The 18,636-nt window shown below is 34.2% G+C and overlaps 2 protein-coding genes across 3 annotated transcripts; both read left to right on the forward strand.

The window, feature by feature from the left end:
• Positions 1–12,043: 12,043 nt before the first annotated feature.
• LOC107950358 (E3 ubiquitin-protein ligase COP1) lies at positions 12,044–14,672 on the forward strand. 2 transcript variants are annotated; one of them, XM_041108476.1, is made up of 4 exons: positions 12,044–12,338; positions 12,426–12,519; positions 13,382–13,460; positions 14,006–14,672. In XM_041108476.1, the coding sequence occupies exons 2-4, from the start codon at positions 12,488–12,490 to the stop codon at positions 14,165–14,167; spliced, it is 273 nt and encodes a 90-aa protein (XP_040964410.1). In that variant the 5' UTR covers positions 12,044–12,338; positions 12,426–12,487; the 3' UTR covers positions 14,168–14,672. The 2 variants fall into 2 exon arrangements, with proteins under 2 accessions (XP_040964410.1, XP_040964413.1); XM_041108479.1 differs by lacking the exons at positions 12,044–12,338; positions 12,426–12,519 and adding an exon at positions 12,600–12,770.
• Positions 14,673–15,898: 1,226 nt separating this feature from the next.
• On the forward strand, positions 15,899–18,544 carry LOC107950357 (non-specific phospholipase C1). The gene is made up of 3 exons (XM_016885196.2): positions 15,899–17,202; positions 17,619–17,795; positions 18,041–18,544. The coding sequence occupies exons 1-3, from the start codon at positions 16,236–16,238 to the stop codon at positions 18,355–18,357; spliced, it is 1,461 nt and encodes a 486-aa protein (XP_016740685.1). The 5' UTR covers positions 15,899–16,235; the 3' UTR covers positions 18,358–18,544.
• The last annotated feature ends 92 nt before the right edge of the window (positions 18,545–18,636 follow it).

An 18,636-nucleotide genomic window follows, 5' to 3' on the forward strand; every position in this document is an offset into this window, starting at 1 on the left:
ACTTAGTTGGGCTTTGACCTTTCTTATCTCTCCTTTATCGTTTGCTGCTATCAACATGTCTTCAACATAAAGAAGTAGATACACAAAAAAACCATCAATGTTTTTCTTAAAGTAAACACAACTGTCTAAACTACTTCTTTTGAAATCATGAGAAGTCATAAAGGAATCAAACCTCTTCTACCACTGTCTTGGTGACTGTTTCAAACCGTAAAGGGACTTTCTCAGCAAGCAAACATAGTCCTTTTTTTCTAAAACTATAAAACCCTCTGGTTGTTGCATGTAAATATCCTCCTCAAGTTCTCCATGCAGAAATGCAGTTTTTACATCTAACTGCTCAAGCTTCAAATCATGCATAGCCATAATACCAAGCAAAGCTTGAATCGAACTATGCTTAACAACAGGAGAGAACACATCTGTGAAGTCCACTCTTGGAATTTGACTGTAACCCTTTGCAACAAGCCTTGCTTTATATCTGGGTACTTCAACTCCTAGAGTCCCTTCTTTCTTTTTAAACTCCCATTTACAACGAACAGCCTTTTTACCTTTAGGAAGTTTCACAAGGTCCTATGTTCTATTTTTGAGGAGTGATTCAATCTCTTCTTACATAGCAAACATCCACTTTTCTGAGTCTTCACAGCTAACTGCCTCAGAATAATTAAATGGCTCTTGATTCACATCTATATCTTCAGCCACATTTAAAGCATAAGCAACTAGATCAGCCTCGGCATACTTCTTTGGAGGTTTAATTTCTTTTCTACTTCTGTCTTTGGCGATAGAGTATTGTGGTGAAGAAGCAACTTTATTCTCAATTTTTGTTTTGGCTTGAGGAGTTGACTCTGTATTAATCTGATGCTCCACCTGTTTTTCATTTTCTTTATTGGAAGAGTCTTTAAGAGATAAGTTAGGTTCATCAAAAACAACATCTCTGCTAATCACAACTTTTTTATTTTCAGGACACCATAGCTTATACCCTTTTACACCAGCTTTATAACCAAGAAAAACGCATTTAATGGATCTCGGTTCCAATTTTCCATTATCAACATGAGCATACGCAGGACACCCAAAAATCTTTAAATCAGAATAATTAGCAGGATTACCAGACTATACCTCTTGTGGAGTTTTTTTCTTAATGGCAACGGATGGAGATCGGTTGATAAAAAAACATGCAATAGAGGCTGCTTCTGCCCAAAATGACTTCGGTAAGTTGGCATTTGACAACATATATCGAACCTTCTCCATGATCGTTCTGTTCATTGTTCTATAACGCTATTTTGCTGTGGAGTATGACGAACTGTCAAGTATCTCATGATCTATTTTGACTTGCACAATCTATTAAACTCATCAGAATAGAACTCTAAGCCATTGTCTGTGCGGAGGTATTTTATCTATTTTCCCGTCTATTTTTCAATCATAATTTTCCAAGACTTAAATACGGAAAACATATCGCTTTTCTGCTTCAGGAAGAACGCCCAAACTTTTCTGGAAAAATCATTAATAAAGGTTAGCATATAATTAGCTCCACCTCTCGAAGGCACTCTGGATGGCCCTCACAGTTCAGAATGAATATACTCCAACGTTCCTTTTGTGTTATGGATTCCTCTAGTGAATCGAACTCTCTTTTGCTTCCCAAAAACACAGTGCTCACAGAAATTCAGTTTACAAATTCCTTGCCCATCAAGAAGTCCTCTTTTGCTCAATTCTGCCATCCCATTCTCACTCATATGCCCTAAGCGCATATGCCAAAGTTTAGTAATATCATCATCTAACAAGGAAGAGGAAGTGACAGCTGCATCACCAGTAACAGTAAAACCCTGCAAAACATATAACTTGGCAATCTTTCTCTGCCCTTTCATTACAACAAGGGACCCTTTGGAAATCTTTAAAACCCCACTTTCAGCTGTGTATCTGTACCTTTTTGAATCAAGAGTACTCAACGAAATTAAAATTCTTTTCAATTCTGGAACATGTCGTACGTCACTAAATGCTCTGACAACTCCATCAAACATCTTAACTTTAATTGTTCCAACACCTGTGATTTTACACGAAGCATTATTTCCCATCGCAATACCTTCAGACACTGTTTCGTAAGTTGTAAACCAATCTCGATTGGGACTCATGTGGAAGGTGCAGCCTGAATCAAGTATCCACTCCTCGCTTACTTTAAAATCTTTGACAGAAGCGACTAGAAGTTCACCATTGTTATAGTCTTCTACAACATCAGCTTCACTAGAATTTTCTGGTTGTTTTCCCTTTTGATTCGCAGCCTCCTTTTTAATCTTGTTTTGTAGCTTATAGCATTCAGATTTAATGTGCTCTTTCTTCTTGCAAAAGTTACAAGTTTTACCTCTGTTTGAAGACTTTGATCTACCCTTAGATTTACCGCGAGGATTTCGTTCCTGTGTCCTTCTACGATCATCATTAGCATTCCGATCTTGTCTCCCACGAACAATGAGACCCTCTCCCTGAGAGTCGGGTTTAACCACAAGATGCTTCATCTTATCATACGAGGTTAAAGAATCATAAACCTCATCAACTGTGAGAGACTCGCGACTATATAAAACCATGTCTCTAAAGGTTGAATAAGATGGGGGCAACGAACAAAGTAAAATCAAACTTAGATCTTCTTTATCATACTGAGCCTCCATGGCCTCAAAGTTTGAGAGAATTTCTTTAAACACTGTTAAGTGTTCGTGTACAGACGCACCTTCTTCCAAACGATGAGCATAAAGACGCTACTTCATATGCAACTTGCTTGTTAGAGTTTTCGACATACATATTTGTTCTAGCCTCTTCCATAATGCAGCGACAGTCTTCTCTTTCATCACATCTTGCAAAATTTCATTGGAAAAATGCAGATGTAATTGTGTTAACGCCTTTCGATCCTTACGCTTCTTCTCTTCATTTGTTAATGTCGAAGGCATCTTATCTATCCCTAGCAGGGTATCCTCCAGATCCATCTGCGCAAGAACTGCTTGCATCTTAATCTGCCACAATGCAAATCTGGTGTTGCGATCCAACAGCAAAATTTCATACTTCAAAGACGTCATTACTGTGATTGAGATGAACAACTTGGAAGCTCTGATACCAATTTGTGAAAAATAAAATAAAATAAAAATAAAATAAAGAACACACAAATTTTACGTGGAAACCCTTTCAAGAAAAAACCACGGGTAGAGGAGAAAAAAATTCACTATGTCGAAAAATTTGAATCAATACAAGAGGAATAGACTATGTCTATTTATAGGCTTGTAAAGCCATATTCTAGTAGGATTGAAACATCTTATCCTAATTAATATAAAATAGATGGAGTTTAATAAGGTTTAAAAAACATTATTCTAAAATAAAATAAAAGAAGTCTAGTTCTATATGGATTTTACTTTTATTTTATTTTTCATCGTATTTTATTTAAATAAGAATTCGGGTCAGTTAATTCTAACAACTCCGAATTAACATGGGCAATGTCAACAAAAGAAAATGAGTCAGAATTTACTAGAAGAAAATAAGAAGTGAAAAAAGACATTATGTTAAAGGTATGATACTAATACTAAACTGTATATGCTTAGTTAAATGAATACATATGCTTGCAAATTATTTTAGTATTATCAAAAAAGAGATGCAAATGTTGTTGAATTGATTTGGTTGATCACAAGCAACTCAAGCTATCATAGTGGTTGAATTTGAATATTCTAATACTAGACTCAAGTAATTCACAAGCTTAATAACACTTTTAAATTTTTATTTAGTATTGAAGATAAAATCGAATAGGTTTTAAGTTTGAAGTTAGTGTGAGAATTTGAATTTACTAGATAATCAAATGAGCTTGAATTGTTCAATTTTTAACACAAAATTATATTTTAATTGGTCATTTTATTAAAATATCGTTTAAACATAATTGAAATATATCGAAACAATTCTAAACATATAAAAATAGAATGTGCAATGTACTATAATTACGTTGAATTATATAAGTACGTACTTTTAATAAAATTTTAATTTTTAACATTTTTAAAATGTTTAATATTTTGTTTCATAATTCGATTAGAATTTTTTTAATTGATTGATGTTGTTTGTAATAAATTTTATTTCAAGGAAATATATATATATATAACTCTAAATAATGAATTTTAATAATTTGATAATTGAATTTAACTCTTTCCATTTTATTTAATCTAGAAAGATAAAACTCAACTGGCATAATGATATATTTATTTCTAACTTTTACTCATTAGATCATTTTGACCCTCAACCTTCAAAATTTATTTAAATTGCTTTTTTAGATGGAAAATGTTGATTGACTTTTAAAATTATAACAACACAAATGCAACAACTTGTACGGTAATTCATACGTAGTTGACAAATTTCAAAAAATAAAAGATTTATTTCAAAATTCAATAGAAATTTTAAAATTTGTTTAAAAAATTTTCCACGTTAGTAATAAAAGTACAAATGGATTACCTCTCAAGTTGTCACGTCAATGCTATTGAAAATAGAGAATCAAATTCATCCTAAAATATTAAGGCCAAAATGATAAAATGATTAAATTTCTAGAAATTAAAAGCATAGAGGCTAAATTTCAAGTTTGTAAAGAGTAGAGAAACCTAAAACTAAATAAGCACACAATTCCTGTAACCCAAATTTACCCGCCAAAAGAAAAAATAGTTACAAGGGTAATGAATCAGAAGAGACGCCATCTTGGTTTCATCATTTTGTTCATTAATTATAATATATAAAATAAAACCCCCAAAAGCCATGCATCCTTCCCATTTCTCCTTCCAATAACTCAAGCTTCAATCCATTTGCACAAAAGAAAACCAATAATAGGTAAGGCTCCTGTAATCAAGAAACCCTCTTTGTTTGTCTTTTTTTTTCAAATTACTCATATACCTTTGTGGCTTTTTCTTGGAGCACTCAACAACTTTCTATTTCCATTGGCAGCGAAGCCTCTAAATACCGTTAGCTTTCTTTTTCGAATGGTCGTGGTTAGGTCCATTAGATTCTCAACATCGTGTCTACTTGTGCTGCAATTGCGAGACCCACGTACTCAATGTCCCCAACAACAACCCCCCTCTTCATGTATGTTTTTATTTCTCTCTCTCACTCTCTATATAGAAATAGGCATGGCGGTGATACTATTTCTCTGTTCTTTAATGCTTGTTGTATTCCCTAAAGTTTGGAGTTGTTTTAGTTTATGGGTGTTTTCTTTTGATCAGCTCCTTTGTATTTGTTTGTTATGCCTATGGACTTTGTTGTGTTTAGTTCCATGGCATTTTTGTTTGTACATATTGGCCTGGTGGTTATACTGTTAATGTTTTCGCTCCCTTTTTAGGGTTTTAGAGTTTAATCTTGGTTCAAGAATTGATGTTGACAGTTTTGGGTTCTCTGTCTGCTAGTTAATTACTTTGTACTGTAAACATTGGGTGGTCTTGCAAGAACATTTGAAAAGCATGCTTGTTTTGAACAAAAAATTTTCAGGTACGAGGGGAGGAGGTTGATGGAAATCTAAAAATAAAACTGAATAAATCAGGATTTATTATATCAAATCATCAAGGATAAATCAAGAACAAAACTAGATGCGGAAGCGTACTTGAATCAATTGATTCCTTGAAAGTTTTACCGAATCTTGGGGATTTGATCTTCCAAATCAACACATAAGAAATTCAGAGAATATCTGCTCTCTCTTTTCTAATGATGGGATATTAAAAAAAATATCTTTTGTATAATTTGGGGACCATAATCCTAATATTTATAATCTTGGCATATTAGTTGTAATCAAATTCTAATTAGCCCATCATTAATTATAATTTGATTAGAACTCAATTACTAGAGTATCTACACATATTTGACCCATACTTTATTTAATAATTAAAGCCCAATAAAATTTTAACCAAATTAGATCACCTTTAATTTAGGCTAACCTATCATGATAGTAAATAATAACATGTAATTACCCTTATTATATATGTGATGTCCATATTTTTTCAACAATCTCCCACTTGGACCACATATATATACTAATTACTCTATAATTACTCTATAATTACAAGTCATTATATAACCTTATGAGCTCAAAATTTTACTATCATATCCAAAAGGTATTCCGAACAATCTCGTCCATTAATTATGTTAACATAGAAGCAATGTGACTTTCGTTATATATATCGTAACTAAATCCATCCATGATCACGTATATTAACACAACCAAATGACATAGATCAAGTATGGATGTGTAGCATGGAAATTACATGCAATATGATCTAAACATGTCTATTTCCAATTGGTCCTTTTTAAACTTAAGTGAGGTCCATACCAAAACAATAAACATAATGAATAAACTGAATACTTTATTTCTGATCAGAAAATAACCAAATACATAAATGTCTGAAAACAAAAATAAAGCAAATAAAATATAAACTCCCACTAAATCATGATATCCTCAAATAATGTAACATCCATATGAGCAGTGTGCTCATGAAAAACCTTGGGTGGTATACCTTTTGTGAGCGGATCCGCTATCATGGAGTTTGTCCCAATGTGCTCTATGGATATTTGACCATTTTGCATTCTTTCTTTTACAACTAGGAACTTTATGTCAATAGGGAATCTTTTGCATTTCCTGAATTTCAAGGTTACTTTTAGGGCATTGAGTAAGACTAAATTTGTCTCCTTTAGCGACAGGGGTGTCAGCTGGTCTACAACTCTACATGCCAAACCTTTTGAGTACTTTATCCATATAGCTCTTTTGTGATAATCCAAAAATACCTCGAGATCGATCTCGATATATCTAAATTCCTAAAACAAAATAGGTGTCCCCAAGATCTTTCATCTTAAAATGCTTAGATAAAAACCTCTTGGTTTCGTGCAATAAGCCTATATCATTAGCGGTAAACAAAATTTAATCAACATATAGAACTAAAAATATGTACTTACTCTTATTGAATTTGTGATACACACAATCATCAAAAATATTCATTTCAAAACCAAATGAAACAATTATTTGATGAAACTTGTGGTACCATTGATGAGAAGCTTGTTTGAGTCCATAAATGGATTTTTTCAATTTGCAAACCATATTCTTTGAGTCTTCCGACTCAAAATTTTCTGGTTGCACCATGTAAATTGTTTCTTCAATATCGCCATTAAGAAATGCAGTCTTAATATCCATCTGATGTAACTCAAGATCAAAATGAGCAACAAGCGTCATGATTATCCTGAAGGAGTCTTTTGATGAAACTGGAGAGAAAGTCTCTGTAAAATTAATACCTTCTTTCTGAGTATATCCTTTAGCCATAAGACGCGCCTTATACCTCTCCACATTACCATTTGCATCCCTCTTGGTTTTAAATATCCATTTACAACCAATTGATTTTGCACCTTCAGGTAATGGGACAAGTTCCCAAACTTTATTGTCTTGCATAGATTTATACTCATCTTTCATGGCATCAATCCACTTTTGAGAATTAGAACTTTTCATGGCTTAATGAAAGTTGATTGAATCATCCTCCATCATTCCATTATCATCCTCATATTCTTGGAGAAATACAATATAATCATCTCGAATAGTATTTCTCTTTTCTCTTGTGGACCTCCTTAATGGCACTTGTTCTTAAGGTTGTTAAGTTTGTTCTTCTATAACAATTACCTCATTTTGAATTGGGAGTTGTTCAACATTGTCTTGTAGAGGTTCTAGATTCACTTATTGATCAATGATAGGTATAAGAACCTGAACATCATCAAAAGTGATAGTAGGAATTAAGTTAGAATCTAATTCATCCTCAAAAGCAATGTCTCTAACCTTATTTTTCCCCCCAAACTCAACATCCTAAAAAAATATTGCACTTCTCGTCTCAAAAATATTCCTTATCATGGGATCATAAAATTTATAGCTCCTAAATCGCTCAAAATAACCAATAAAGTAGTTGTTTACTGTTTTGGAGTCTAATTTCTTTTCATATGGCCTATAAGGCATTGCCTCAGCTGGACATCCCTAAATGTAAAAGTACTTTAAACTAGGCTTTTAACCCGTCCAAAGCTCATAAGGTGTTTTTGCAACTGCTTTATTGGGTACTCTAATCAGAATGTAAGCTACTGTCTTTGATGCTTCTCCCCAGAGGGACTCAAGTAGGATAGAATGAGCAATCATACTCCTTACCATATCCTTAAGAGTTCTGTTTCGTCTTTCAGCTACACCATTCATACTAGGTGATCCTGGCATGGTGTACTGTGGGACAATACCGCATTCCTCTAGAAATTTCGCAAATGGTCCTAGACATTGTTCACCTGAACCATTATATCTACCGTAGTACTCACCACCATGATCAGATATGACGTTTTTAATCCTTTTGTTGAGTTGATTCTCAACTTCAGCTTTATAAGTTTTGAACATGTCCAAAGATTGAGATTTCTCATGAATGAGATATAGGTACCCATAACGTGAGTAATCGTCTATGAATGTTATGAAATATTGTTGACCATTCTAGGTTGCCATATGGAATAACCCACAAATATCTGTTTGAATTAATTATAAGACTTCTGAAGATCTGTTGGCACCCAATCTCTTGGTTTTGGTCTGTTTTCCCTTAATGTAATCGACACATACATCAAAGTCTATGAAGTGAAGGGACTCTAAAATACAATCAGACACAAGACGTTCAACTCTAACTTTTGAGATATGACCTAAGTGCCTATGCCATAATGATGCTGAATTTTCCTTATTTAATTTGTGTTTAATACCATGTGATTCCACATGCAAGGTTTCATTATAGGATGCAACTGTTTCTAGCAAATAAAGGTTGTCATAAGTATTTAAATAACCAGTTCCAATAACATTTGAATTTAAAGAAAAATTAAATTGATTGTTTTCGAATGAACAATAATATCCAAATTTTTCCAACAAAGAAACATAAACTAAATTCCGTTTAAACGACGGTACAATAAAAGTGTCTTTTAAATCCAAATAAAAACCAGTTCCTAGTAACAACCTAAAATTCCCAATTGCTTCTACTTCTACCGATTTTCCATCGCCCACAAAGATGTGTCTTTCACCATCACTTGGTTTTCGGCAACTCAGGCAACCCTGCATAGAAACACTTATGCAAGTAGTAGCACCAGAATCTATCTACAAAGTGTTTCTAGGTACTGAAGCTAAATTAATCTCATAACAGACCAAATTAAGAATTATACCACGCCAAGCATGAGATTTGGTATAATCTTTCTTTACGTGTCCAAACTTGTTACAAAAGAAACAACTCTCTGTAGCTTGTTGTTGTTTCTTTTGAGCTGGACCCTTAGCAGCTTCATTCTGATATTTTCTTTTATTGCCCTTGTCTTTAGAGGCATTGACCAAATGAGCACTTCTTTTATTGCCCTTGTCTTTAGAGGCATTGACCAAATGAGCACTTTCAGACTTATCACGCTTCAACCTTTTTTCCTCTTGCACATAATGAGAAGTGAGCTCATTTAGGGTCCATTTCTCCTTTTGACAGTTATAACTAATTTTAAATTGATTAAACTGTGAAAGAAGCGATACCAAAACCATAAGAACAAGCAATTCCTCAAAAAGCTCGATCTTAAGTGCCTTGAGGCTTGAAGCAATATGGAACATCTCCATAATGTACTCCCTTATGTTTCCTTGAACTTTATACTTCATAAACATCAAAGAAATCAGAAGTGATGTCATCTCAACCTTATCGTTTTTAACAAAACGTTTTTCAATTTCATCAAGGAAACCCTTAGCCTGAGTAGTCTCTTCAGATTTTGTGCCCCTAAAGGCTTCTAGAATGATGTGTTTCATGATCATTAGACTCATGCGATTTAAACGATCCCACCTCTCAAAATCCCTCTTAACATCAGGGGTGCTTTCTGCAGTAAGAGGTGCAGGTTATTCTTCCCTTAGTGCAAGGTCTATGTCCATACAACCAAGCACTATAAGTAAGTGCCTTTTCCATTCCTTAAAATTAGTCCCATTAAGCATGGGTATAGATTTTATATTAGCAAATATTATGGCAGTAGAAGATGAATTAGCTGAATATAGAACAAAAACAAGCTTAAATTAATATTCATAAGTGAACAATAAATTCAAGATAATGGCTAATCCTATCCCAAGATACCAAACATAACATTAATATCAAGTCTTTAGGCAGTAATGTTAACAGTAAGCGGTACTCTTGTTGTAGCAATCAAACATTAACAATAAATTATGTCAAACAATGAGTTAATCTTTAGACTAACTTATTGCTCACATAAAATACCTTATAATTGTCACACATTTATCATCACAGATGTCGTTGAAATTCTATCAAATATTAACTTACCTTTGGGTTAATTAATAAACGCATGAATTACAAAAACATATAATCATCTTAATATTTCAAATAAACTAATCTACATAAAAGAGGTCACTTTGGTGGCATTTTGTTTCAACTAATTTATTTAAAATATTAAATATCCTTAATTAAAAGCTAAAATCTAAATTTATTTGTTTCAAAATATTTACTTTAATTTCATCTTTCAATCAAATTAAAAGATAATTATATATATTTATATAAATTTCCAAAACAACATGCATTTATTATATATGTATATAATCAAAATATATATGATTAAGTTATGCCTATTTACTGTTAACTTTTTTTTAATCCATCAAAAAAATAAAAGAAAAGGAAAATCTTAAATTTTTTTATAATTTTAAAAAATACTTTAATATAAGCCTTCAAAGATCAATATATATCCGAAATATAAAACCCATAAAATTTTATGAATCAATCGTTTAAAGAAGAAAATTTAATCAATTTCTAATGATTTAACATGACGATGCTCTAATAATACTTGTTAGATTTGTAAAATAAATCTAAAAATAAAATTGAATAAACCAGGATCTATTATGTTAAATCATTAAGAATAAATCAAGAACAAAACTAGATACGAAAGCGTACCTGAATCCATGGATTCTTTGAAGTTTTACCGAATCTTAGGGATTTGATCTTCTAAATCAGCACATAAGAAATTTAGAGAATATTTACTCTCTTTTTTCTAATGATGGGATATTAAAAAAGATATCTTGTGTATAATTTGGGGACTATAACCCTAATATTTATAACCTTGGCACATTAGTTGTAATCAAATTCTAATTAGCCCATCATTAATTAGAATTTGATTAGAACTCAATTACCAGAGATCTACACATGTTCATATTTTCCAATTGTTGTATGCAAGAAACTGTAAGATATATATTTTTTTGTGTAATAATTTAATCACCCAAATTACATACATTTTAATTGTGTAATAATAATTTAATATTTCATCATAATATAGTATCAATGTGTTGGAGGGTCACATAAGCACTCAGAAGTCTGTCAATTGTTTGCCCGTGGTGAATGAACCCGCTCCCTTGGGGACAAACTTTTAAGCTCTTTACATATATACATACACATGGTATGTTATGTGGTGCACTTTGTGCTTTTTAAATTTTGGGTGATCATCGAATTGCGAATACACTTTGGCATCAATTTTATAGGTCTGAAGGATCGGTTCTTTTCAGTTTAAAATATTGAATCGAAAAATTAATTAGAAAATATATTTTTTATTTTATTGAAAGAAAATGGTGGGTGCATGCATGCGGGGATTCGTTGTTGTATTGGGATGGAAGGTTTATGGTTTGGGCTGACGACTACGAGCGAATTGACGACGAGTTGAGGTAAACCAAATCTTAATAAAAACTTTCAGGTTAATATATATATATACACGTAAATGAGACTAGTGTTGTTGGTTTTGTATTTTTTTCAAAGATGTCTGAAAAAATCATCAAAATAAAACTCTAATTGTAAAATCAGGTCTACGATAGAAATTGAAGATAAACTTATGACCACCATCAAGAAGAAAAGAGTAAAGAAGGTGGTTTGAAGGAGAAGGCGAAAATGTTATTTCGATGTCAAGTAAAGCTTGGATGTGGAGAAAAGAATAAACAAGAAGACGAAAAGGTTATTTAAATTTTAAAAATTGATCTTTTGCGAAATAAGAAATGCAAATTGTAGTTTAACTATACTTGTTTAAAGATTGTGGGAATTACATTTTTTTTATGCTTATTTAAAGTTGAAACAAGCATAAAAAAATGTAATTTTCACAAATCTTTAAACAGTATACTCAAACCACAACTCGCAAATCTCGTCCAGCAAAAAATCAATTTCTAAAATTAATTAACTTTTTTGCCTTCTTCTCTACTCTTTTCTCCACATTCAAGCTTTACTCGACACCCAAATAGGTTTTTTCGCCTTCTTCTTTTAGAAGAAGATACAGATAACAGACACTACAAAACTCACTTTTACCGGCATTTATAAGCACAGGTAAAAGTATAAAATACCGTCGGTATTGATTTTGCCATTATTGTTGACTGTATCATGTCATGGATGTATTTTCTGGTAATGAAGCAGGTGAAAGTTTGGTGCACAAAGTAGGAGGCCAGTGTTATTAATATTGATATGAAAGCAAATATATGTTGCGTCTGGATCTAGCAATTACATTGCGGTATGCTCACGAAATCATTCATTTTTATAACCATGTCCCGTTACTCCTTGCAGTTGTTATAATTATAATTACTTGATCATGTTAGAGCAGCTTTTGTTCTATTCCTGTATGTTCTGTAATGAACCATGTCTGTTCTGAAATTCTGACATGGTTGTGCCTGTATTTGTTTGAATGTTGGTTCATCAAATATGCAAATACTGCTGGATTTCTTGAATTGCTTACAGAAGCAAAAAGTTGATAAACTGAATGAGGTTGGTTCTCATGCACGTTAAACCACTATTTTGTTTTGGTTAGTTAAAATAAAAAAGCGGCCTAAACATTCTGTCCATTAACATTAATGCCTCCACTTGGGTTGATTAAACCTTAGCTAAACTAGTTGAGGTTTGTACTTTTCTGTTGTTGCACAGAGCTCTGTGAATCACGACCACCTTGGTCATATGTTAATACCATCCTCTCTTACAATTTGGACTCAAGTGATTGGTTATGTTATGATATCATGGATATATGCCTTGCCATTAACAATCAGATGCTCAAGCTATCAAGCAATCTTACATGGTTTGATTTGGAGAACAATTTGACGTTGAGTGGTTTTATTTTAAACAGTTGAGCCTGACTTTTGGCAAAATTAACTTTCAAATTTTCAGCCTATTTTTGTAACTATCTGGGAAAATAAGTTTTGTAATTGGTTTATTTATCCGTAGTTGTCATTTATGGTTGGCTCAGCTCAAACAACAATTTTTTTTTTGCAAAACAAATCTACTGCAGTATAGATGCTCAGTCTGTTTGTATGTGCATGTGTTCATTCTTTTTCATGTTGTCTTGATTTGTTGAAAATATTTTGAATTGATTGTGGTGATTTCAGCATAGAATTTGATCGTGATGATGAGTTGTTTGCTGCTGCTGGAGTGTCTTGGGGCATTAAAGTCTTCGATTACTCAATGGTGAGATTCTGAATTTCTGGCACCTGAGAATTTGTTTCAGTTGCCATTATCGTTGCTCACAGATGATAAGGAGAATGTACTGTGACATACTGCTGTGCACCCTTTTGCTGAATGTACTGTGACATACTGCTGTGCACCCTTATGCTGAATGTACTGTGACATACTGCTGTGCACCCTCATGCTGCCTGGACTTGGTGTGTCGGAGAGGGTCTGTGTCTGACATGGGTATAGTAAAAGTTTTAAAGTTTTCCAAATATTTGGAAGATCATGCCCCTATATCCATGTTCAAATATGTGTGTGTCCAACATGGGTACTTCAGAGAAAATGAGAAATCCATGTAACAGTTGCTCCCATTTGTTGTAGTTATTGCCTCTAGTATTGAATTGTAAAAACCTTGTGAAGGAGGCTGGTATTTTGTTTGAATAAGCCGGTCATTGGGTAGCTATGGATCTGCACATTAACGAAGTTTGCAGTTAATAATTTATTACTTCTCCTTTCAATCTTCAGCTATACCAATTCTCACTGGCTATGGAATTGTTTTCCAGGTCCTAAATGAACCGGCGGATGTACACTGTCCTGTTGTGGAGATGTGCACACGTTCTAAACTTAGTTGCTTGAGCTGGAACAAGTATAGTAAGAATCATATAGCTAGTAGTGATTATGAGGGGACAGTAACTGTATGGGATATCTTTAACAAATCCAATTAATACCTAATCCTACGGCATTCACCATATCCAATTGTGCTCTAATTCTCATTATCCTCTCTTCAATACTGCCAATCTGTGCTTGTGGATGCTAGTAAGATTTAGCTGCAGTGCAGAACATACTAATGGAACTTCATGCCTTCTTCACCTGCATTAAGTAATTTTGTTAAACGAGAATTGTTTTCTTTTATGTTCGCTACTTGCAGAGAAGAACTTGAAGTGACCAACACATCAAACTGTATTGAATTAATGATAAAGATTATATACGGAAGCTATATAAGTTGTCAATAACAACTCAATTCGGCTGATGCTTTCGACTTTTATGGTTATCAACTTTCCAGGATATACTTGTTCCATCATTGGATATCTTGGTGTGCTTCCCATTTGCTTCAATACAATCCAAGCAGTGGAGCTGGTTGCTTCATCTCATTTTGCATCCTAGTAGGTTTTCTTCTCAATATTTGGATGTTTCCTGTTGATGGCCTTATAGTCTTAATTATCAAACAGGGAATGTACATAAACTGCTTCTGCAATACAAAATAGGTTTACTTCTGTTCTATACACAACATGCTCGAAATATCGTACGAGGGATTATAGATTAAACAACAATAAATCATCAAAAATTATAAAATATTGTGCATTTGCTCATTAAATATTTACAACAAATAGAGATATTTCAGACAAATGCTAGGACAAACCCAGGACAAGGTAAGTAGATCATGCCTTGCACCATACAAGTAAAGGTCAAGCACATCTCTGCATATGTAAAACTTTTATCTGCCCAACTTATGCTCATTAATCCCTCTATCCATGTCCAACCCAGTTATAGGCTGACCATTTTTTTGTCCCTTCTCAACACAATCTTCTCTTGGATAAGATTTTGATTCATTCCTTTATTTTTTGTTTCGCCTGTCATGATCGCCATTAAGCCTAGGCTGAACCTCATTGTCATCATGCCTTTTATTTTTGCCGTTATGTTTTGCAATCGCTTTACTAATGTCAATGGATTCATTGGGAGTTCTAGTTCTTCATTCAAAATCCCCAATTTTCTGTTTTTTTTTTCAGAAAAAAACCCTAATTTTGAATCCCAAATTTTAGGATTTTAGCCAAAAGAAAAACCTAACCTTTTCAGATAAAATTATTTTTTAAAAAACTTTTTTGGGTTAATTATCTAATTGATTTCTCATATTATAAGTAGGGGTGAATATTAGATCGAGTCGAGTCGAATCGAGTGAAAAATTTTCAAATTAGTCATGTTGACAAATTTTATTTTAGTAACTAAACTCAATTTGAATTTTTTTCGAATCGAATTGAATCGAATAAAAAAATTTCGAGTCAAATTGAGTCGAGTTAACGAATCTTATTATTTATACTTAATGTTGCTTTTAGATAGACCGATTATTTAACTAATGGACGAAGTGCAAGATTATTTAACTATATGAACAATATATGATTTTGCTTTTTAACTTAATATGTAAACATTTATCGAAACAATTTAGTTTAACTTAATTATTTTAAATTTTAACTTTTAAAAAAGTAAACATTTATCAAAACGGCGTAGTTTTGTTTTTTCTATTCGAATTTTTAGATAACTTGAATTGTGTAATTCATGTTTGAGTTAAACCGAAAAACTAATTTTTTTATTCGAATTGATCCAAATAACTTGATTAACTCAAATAACTTAAACTAATTAATTAAAAATTTAAATTTTTTATCAAAATTTTCAAATATAAAATTTTGCTCAACCATAATTATAAGTCAAAGCAGGTACAAAGTAGATGAAATTGACGCGTGGCGACTTGTGGTACCTTCGAATGTACCCGGAACTTAACAATGAAACAAGGCTGCCATAAAACTAGACTTTTTTTTTTTTTATACTACCAGTTTTGTCTTCCAAATAACTTGCCGACAACCGAAACCCTATTTCTAGTTTTACCAGTCAACGGAATATGAGTTCCGGCAGGCGAGTACCCTTCATCCTTGTTCTCTTCTTTTGCCTCTTGCTTCTAACTATAATTTCCGAAAGAAGCACAAAATAAAAGGACCCATTAAAACTTTAGTCGTCCTCGTTATGGAAAACCGTTCTTTTGACCATCTTTTGGGTTGGCTCAAATCGACCCGACCCGACATAGACGGTCTCTCCGGCACAGAGTCAAACCCAGTCAACGTCGCCGACCCCAACTCCCCCTTTATCTCTGTCTCCGACGATGCTCTCTTTGTCGACTCCGACCCAGGCCACTCTTTTCAAGCGATCAGAGAACAGATTTTCGGGTCGAACGACAGCTCTGCTGACTCGGCTCCTATGAACGGCTTCGCCCAACAAGCGGAGAGCATGGGTGAAGGAATGGGTAGAACCGTGATGAGCGGATTTAAACCGAGTCGGTTACCGGTTTACACGAAGTTAGCGAACGAGTTCGGCGTTCTCGACCGGTGGTTTGCTTCGGTTCCGGCTTCGACTCAACCTAACAGGTTTTACGTTCATTCAGCAACGTCGTTTGGGGCGACGAGTAATGTCAAGAAAGACCTCATCCATGGATTCCCCCAAAAGACGATTTTCGATTCGTTGGACGAAAACGGCCTCAGCTTCGGCATTTATTACCAAAACATCCCTGCCACCCTTTTCTTCAAAAGCCTAAGGAAATTAAAGTTCTTGACCAAATTCCACAACTACGCTTTGAAGTTCCGGCTCCACGCGCGGCTTGGGAAGCTGCCGAATTACGTGGTGGTGGAGCAGCGTTACTTCGACGTGAAGGAGTTTCCGGCGAACGACGACCACCCGTCGCATGACGTGGCGCGTGGGCAGAGGTTCGTGAAGGAGGTGTACGAGATACTGAGAAGTAGCCCGCAGTGGAAAGAGATGGCGCTTCTGATCACGTACGATGAGCACGGAGGGTTTTATGATCACGTTCCGACACCTGTCTCGGGTGTTCCTAACCCGGACGGAATAATTGGACCCGACCCGTTTTATTTCAAGTTCAATAGGCTTGGTGTTAGGGTCCCCACTCTCTTGGTCTCTCGCTGGATCGATAAGGCAACTGGTAAGAATTTTTTTGTTCTTTTTTTTTTCTAAAAGACAAATTAGCTTAGATATTTTTGATGGGTTCCTGTTTAAAAATTATTTCAATGAGATTGCATTTGATGTGCTAATAAATTTTATAATTTGTTACAAAAAAATTTCCTTTTTTATTTGTGATGGTGTCGATTTTTGTTGTCTTTACGTGTACAAGTTAATTTTTGATTAAGACACTTTAGGAAATCAAAGATGAAAGTAATTGAATGTCATTTAGAGGAAGGTTTGACGGAAATGGTTGCTTATAAGGTTTGGTTTGAGGTTAATCAGTAATGGTGTTGGTTTGACGTCTTGTCCTTTACGTGATAATGGAGAGGATATTATTGCTTTGCTTCTAATGGTGGGATATTTCATATCTTTAACTCTCCCTTGGTGTTGGTACAGTGATCCACGAGCCAACTGGGCCAACACCGTCTTCCCAATTTGAACATTCTTCCATCCCTGCAACTGTGAAGAAGCTCTTCAACCTGAATTCAAATTTCCTGACAAAGAGGGATGCCTGGGCTGCTACATTTGAAAATTATTTTAAGCTGCGTACTACTCCACGAACTGACTGTCCTGGTATGCTCAAATTTCATTTTCTTTATGCAATGCTTTTATCTGTGCTCGCTCTCGCCATTGCATGGGATTGTTATCCTTTTCCTCCCTAAAATCGTAGCTTTCACCCACACGGTCCCCTGAAGAAGTAAAGGTGCTTTTGATTTCAAATATCAAAAGCATATCGTGTCTCATAATTGTCAGATATAGTGTTGAAATACTTTTAATTTGGCCGAAACAGTATAATATTTCTAGGAATTTGGATGCAGAAACTCTTCCAGAGGTGACGACTTCATTGAGGCCATGGGGGCCACAAGAAGATGCTAGCCTCTCAGAATTCCAAGTTGAGCTGGTTCAGCTTGCATCACAGCTCAATGGTGATTATGTCCTCAATACTTACCCTTCTATTGGGAAAAGCATGCGAGTAGGTGAAGCCAACCGATACGTAGAAGATGCAGTCAAGAGGTTCCTGGAAGCCGGAAAGGCTGCTATAAGAGCCGGAGCTAATGAATCTGCAATTGTTACAATGAGGCCTTCTCTTACCAGTCGAATCGAGGATCGGAGTCAACATGTGGAAGCCTATTAGTCCTTCCATACGATCATCTACGCCCTAATGTAAATATAGTTCTAAATTATTTCATTACTCTATACATATTTATAGGTAATATGCCACGTATACCAGCATCAACGCTTCATATCATTGACTGAAGTCAACTGTACTTATTCAGGTGTAATAAGCAAGCAGTGTGAGCTTTACTAGTTACGTATCAAAATCGAGCCTTTTCATCTAAGATAGCATTTTCTCTTCACCTACCAAACAACACAAGATTCTACTCTTAACGCAAGCCACCTATGATTGGGTTAA

Source organism: Gossypium hirsutum, chromosome A03, assembly GCF_007990345.1.
Source record: "Gossypium hirsutum isolate 1008001.06 chromosome A03, Gossypium_hirsutum_v2.1, whole genome shotgun sequence".
Lineage (NCBI taxonomy): Eukaryota > Viridiplantae > Streptophyta > Magnoliopsida > Malvales > Malvaceae > Gossypium > Gossypium hirsutum.

What these genes read in the sequence shown, in the direction of transcription:
- LOC107950358 (XM_041108476.1), top strand. Translation starts at nt 12,488, where the DNA reads ATGTTGCGTCTGGATCTAGCAATTACATTGCG. An exon ending in GATCTAGCAATTACATTGCG is followed by an intron (nt 12,520 to 13,381) that starts GTATGCTCACGA and finishes TGGTGATTTCAG; the next exon opens with CATAGAATTTGATCGTGATG. An exon ending in AAGTCTTCGATTACTCAATG is followed by an intron (nt 13,461 to 14,005) that starts GTGAGATTCTGA and finishes ATTGTTTTCCAG; the next exon opens with GTCCTAAATGAACCGGCGGA.
- LOC107950357 (XM_016885196.2), top strand. Translation starts at nt 16,236, where the DNA reads ATGGAAAACCGTTCTTTTGACCATCTTTTGGGTTGGCTCAAATCGACC. An exon ending in CTGGATCGATAAGGCAACTG is followed by an intron (nt 17,203 to 17,618) that starts GTAAGAATTTTT and finishes GTGTTGGTACAG; the next exon opens with TGATCCACGAGCCAACTGGG. An exon ending in TCCACGAACTGACTGTCCTG is followed by an intron (nt 17,796 to 18,040) that starts GTATGCTCAAAT and finishes ATTTGGATGCAG; the next exon opens with AAACTCTTCCAGAGGTGACG.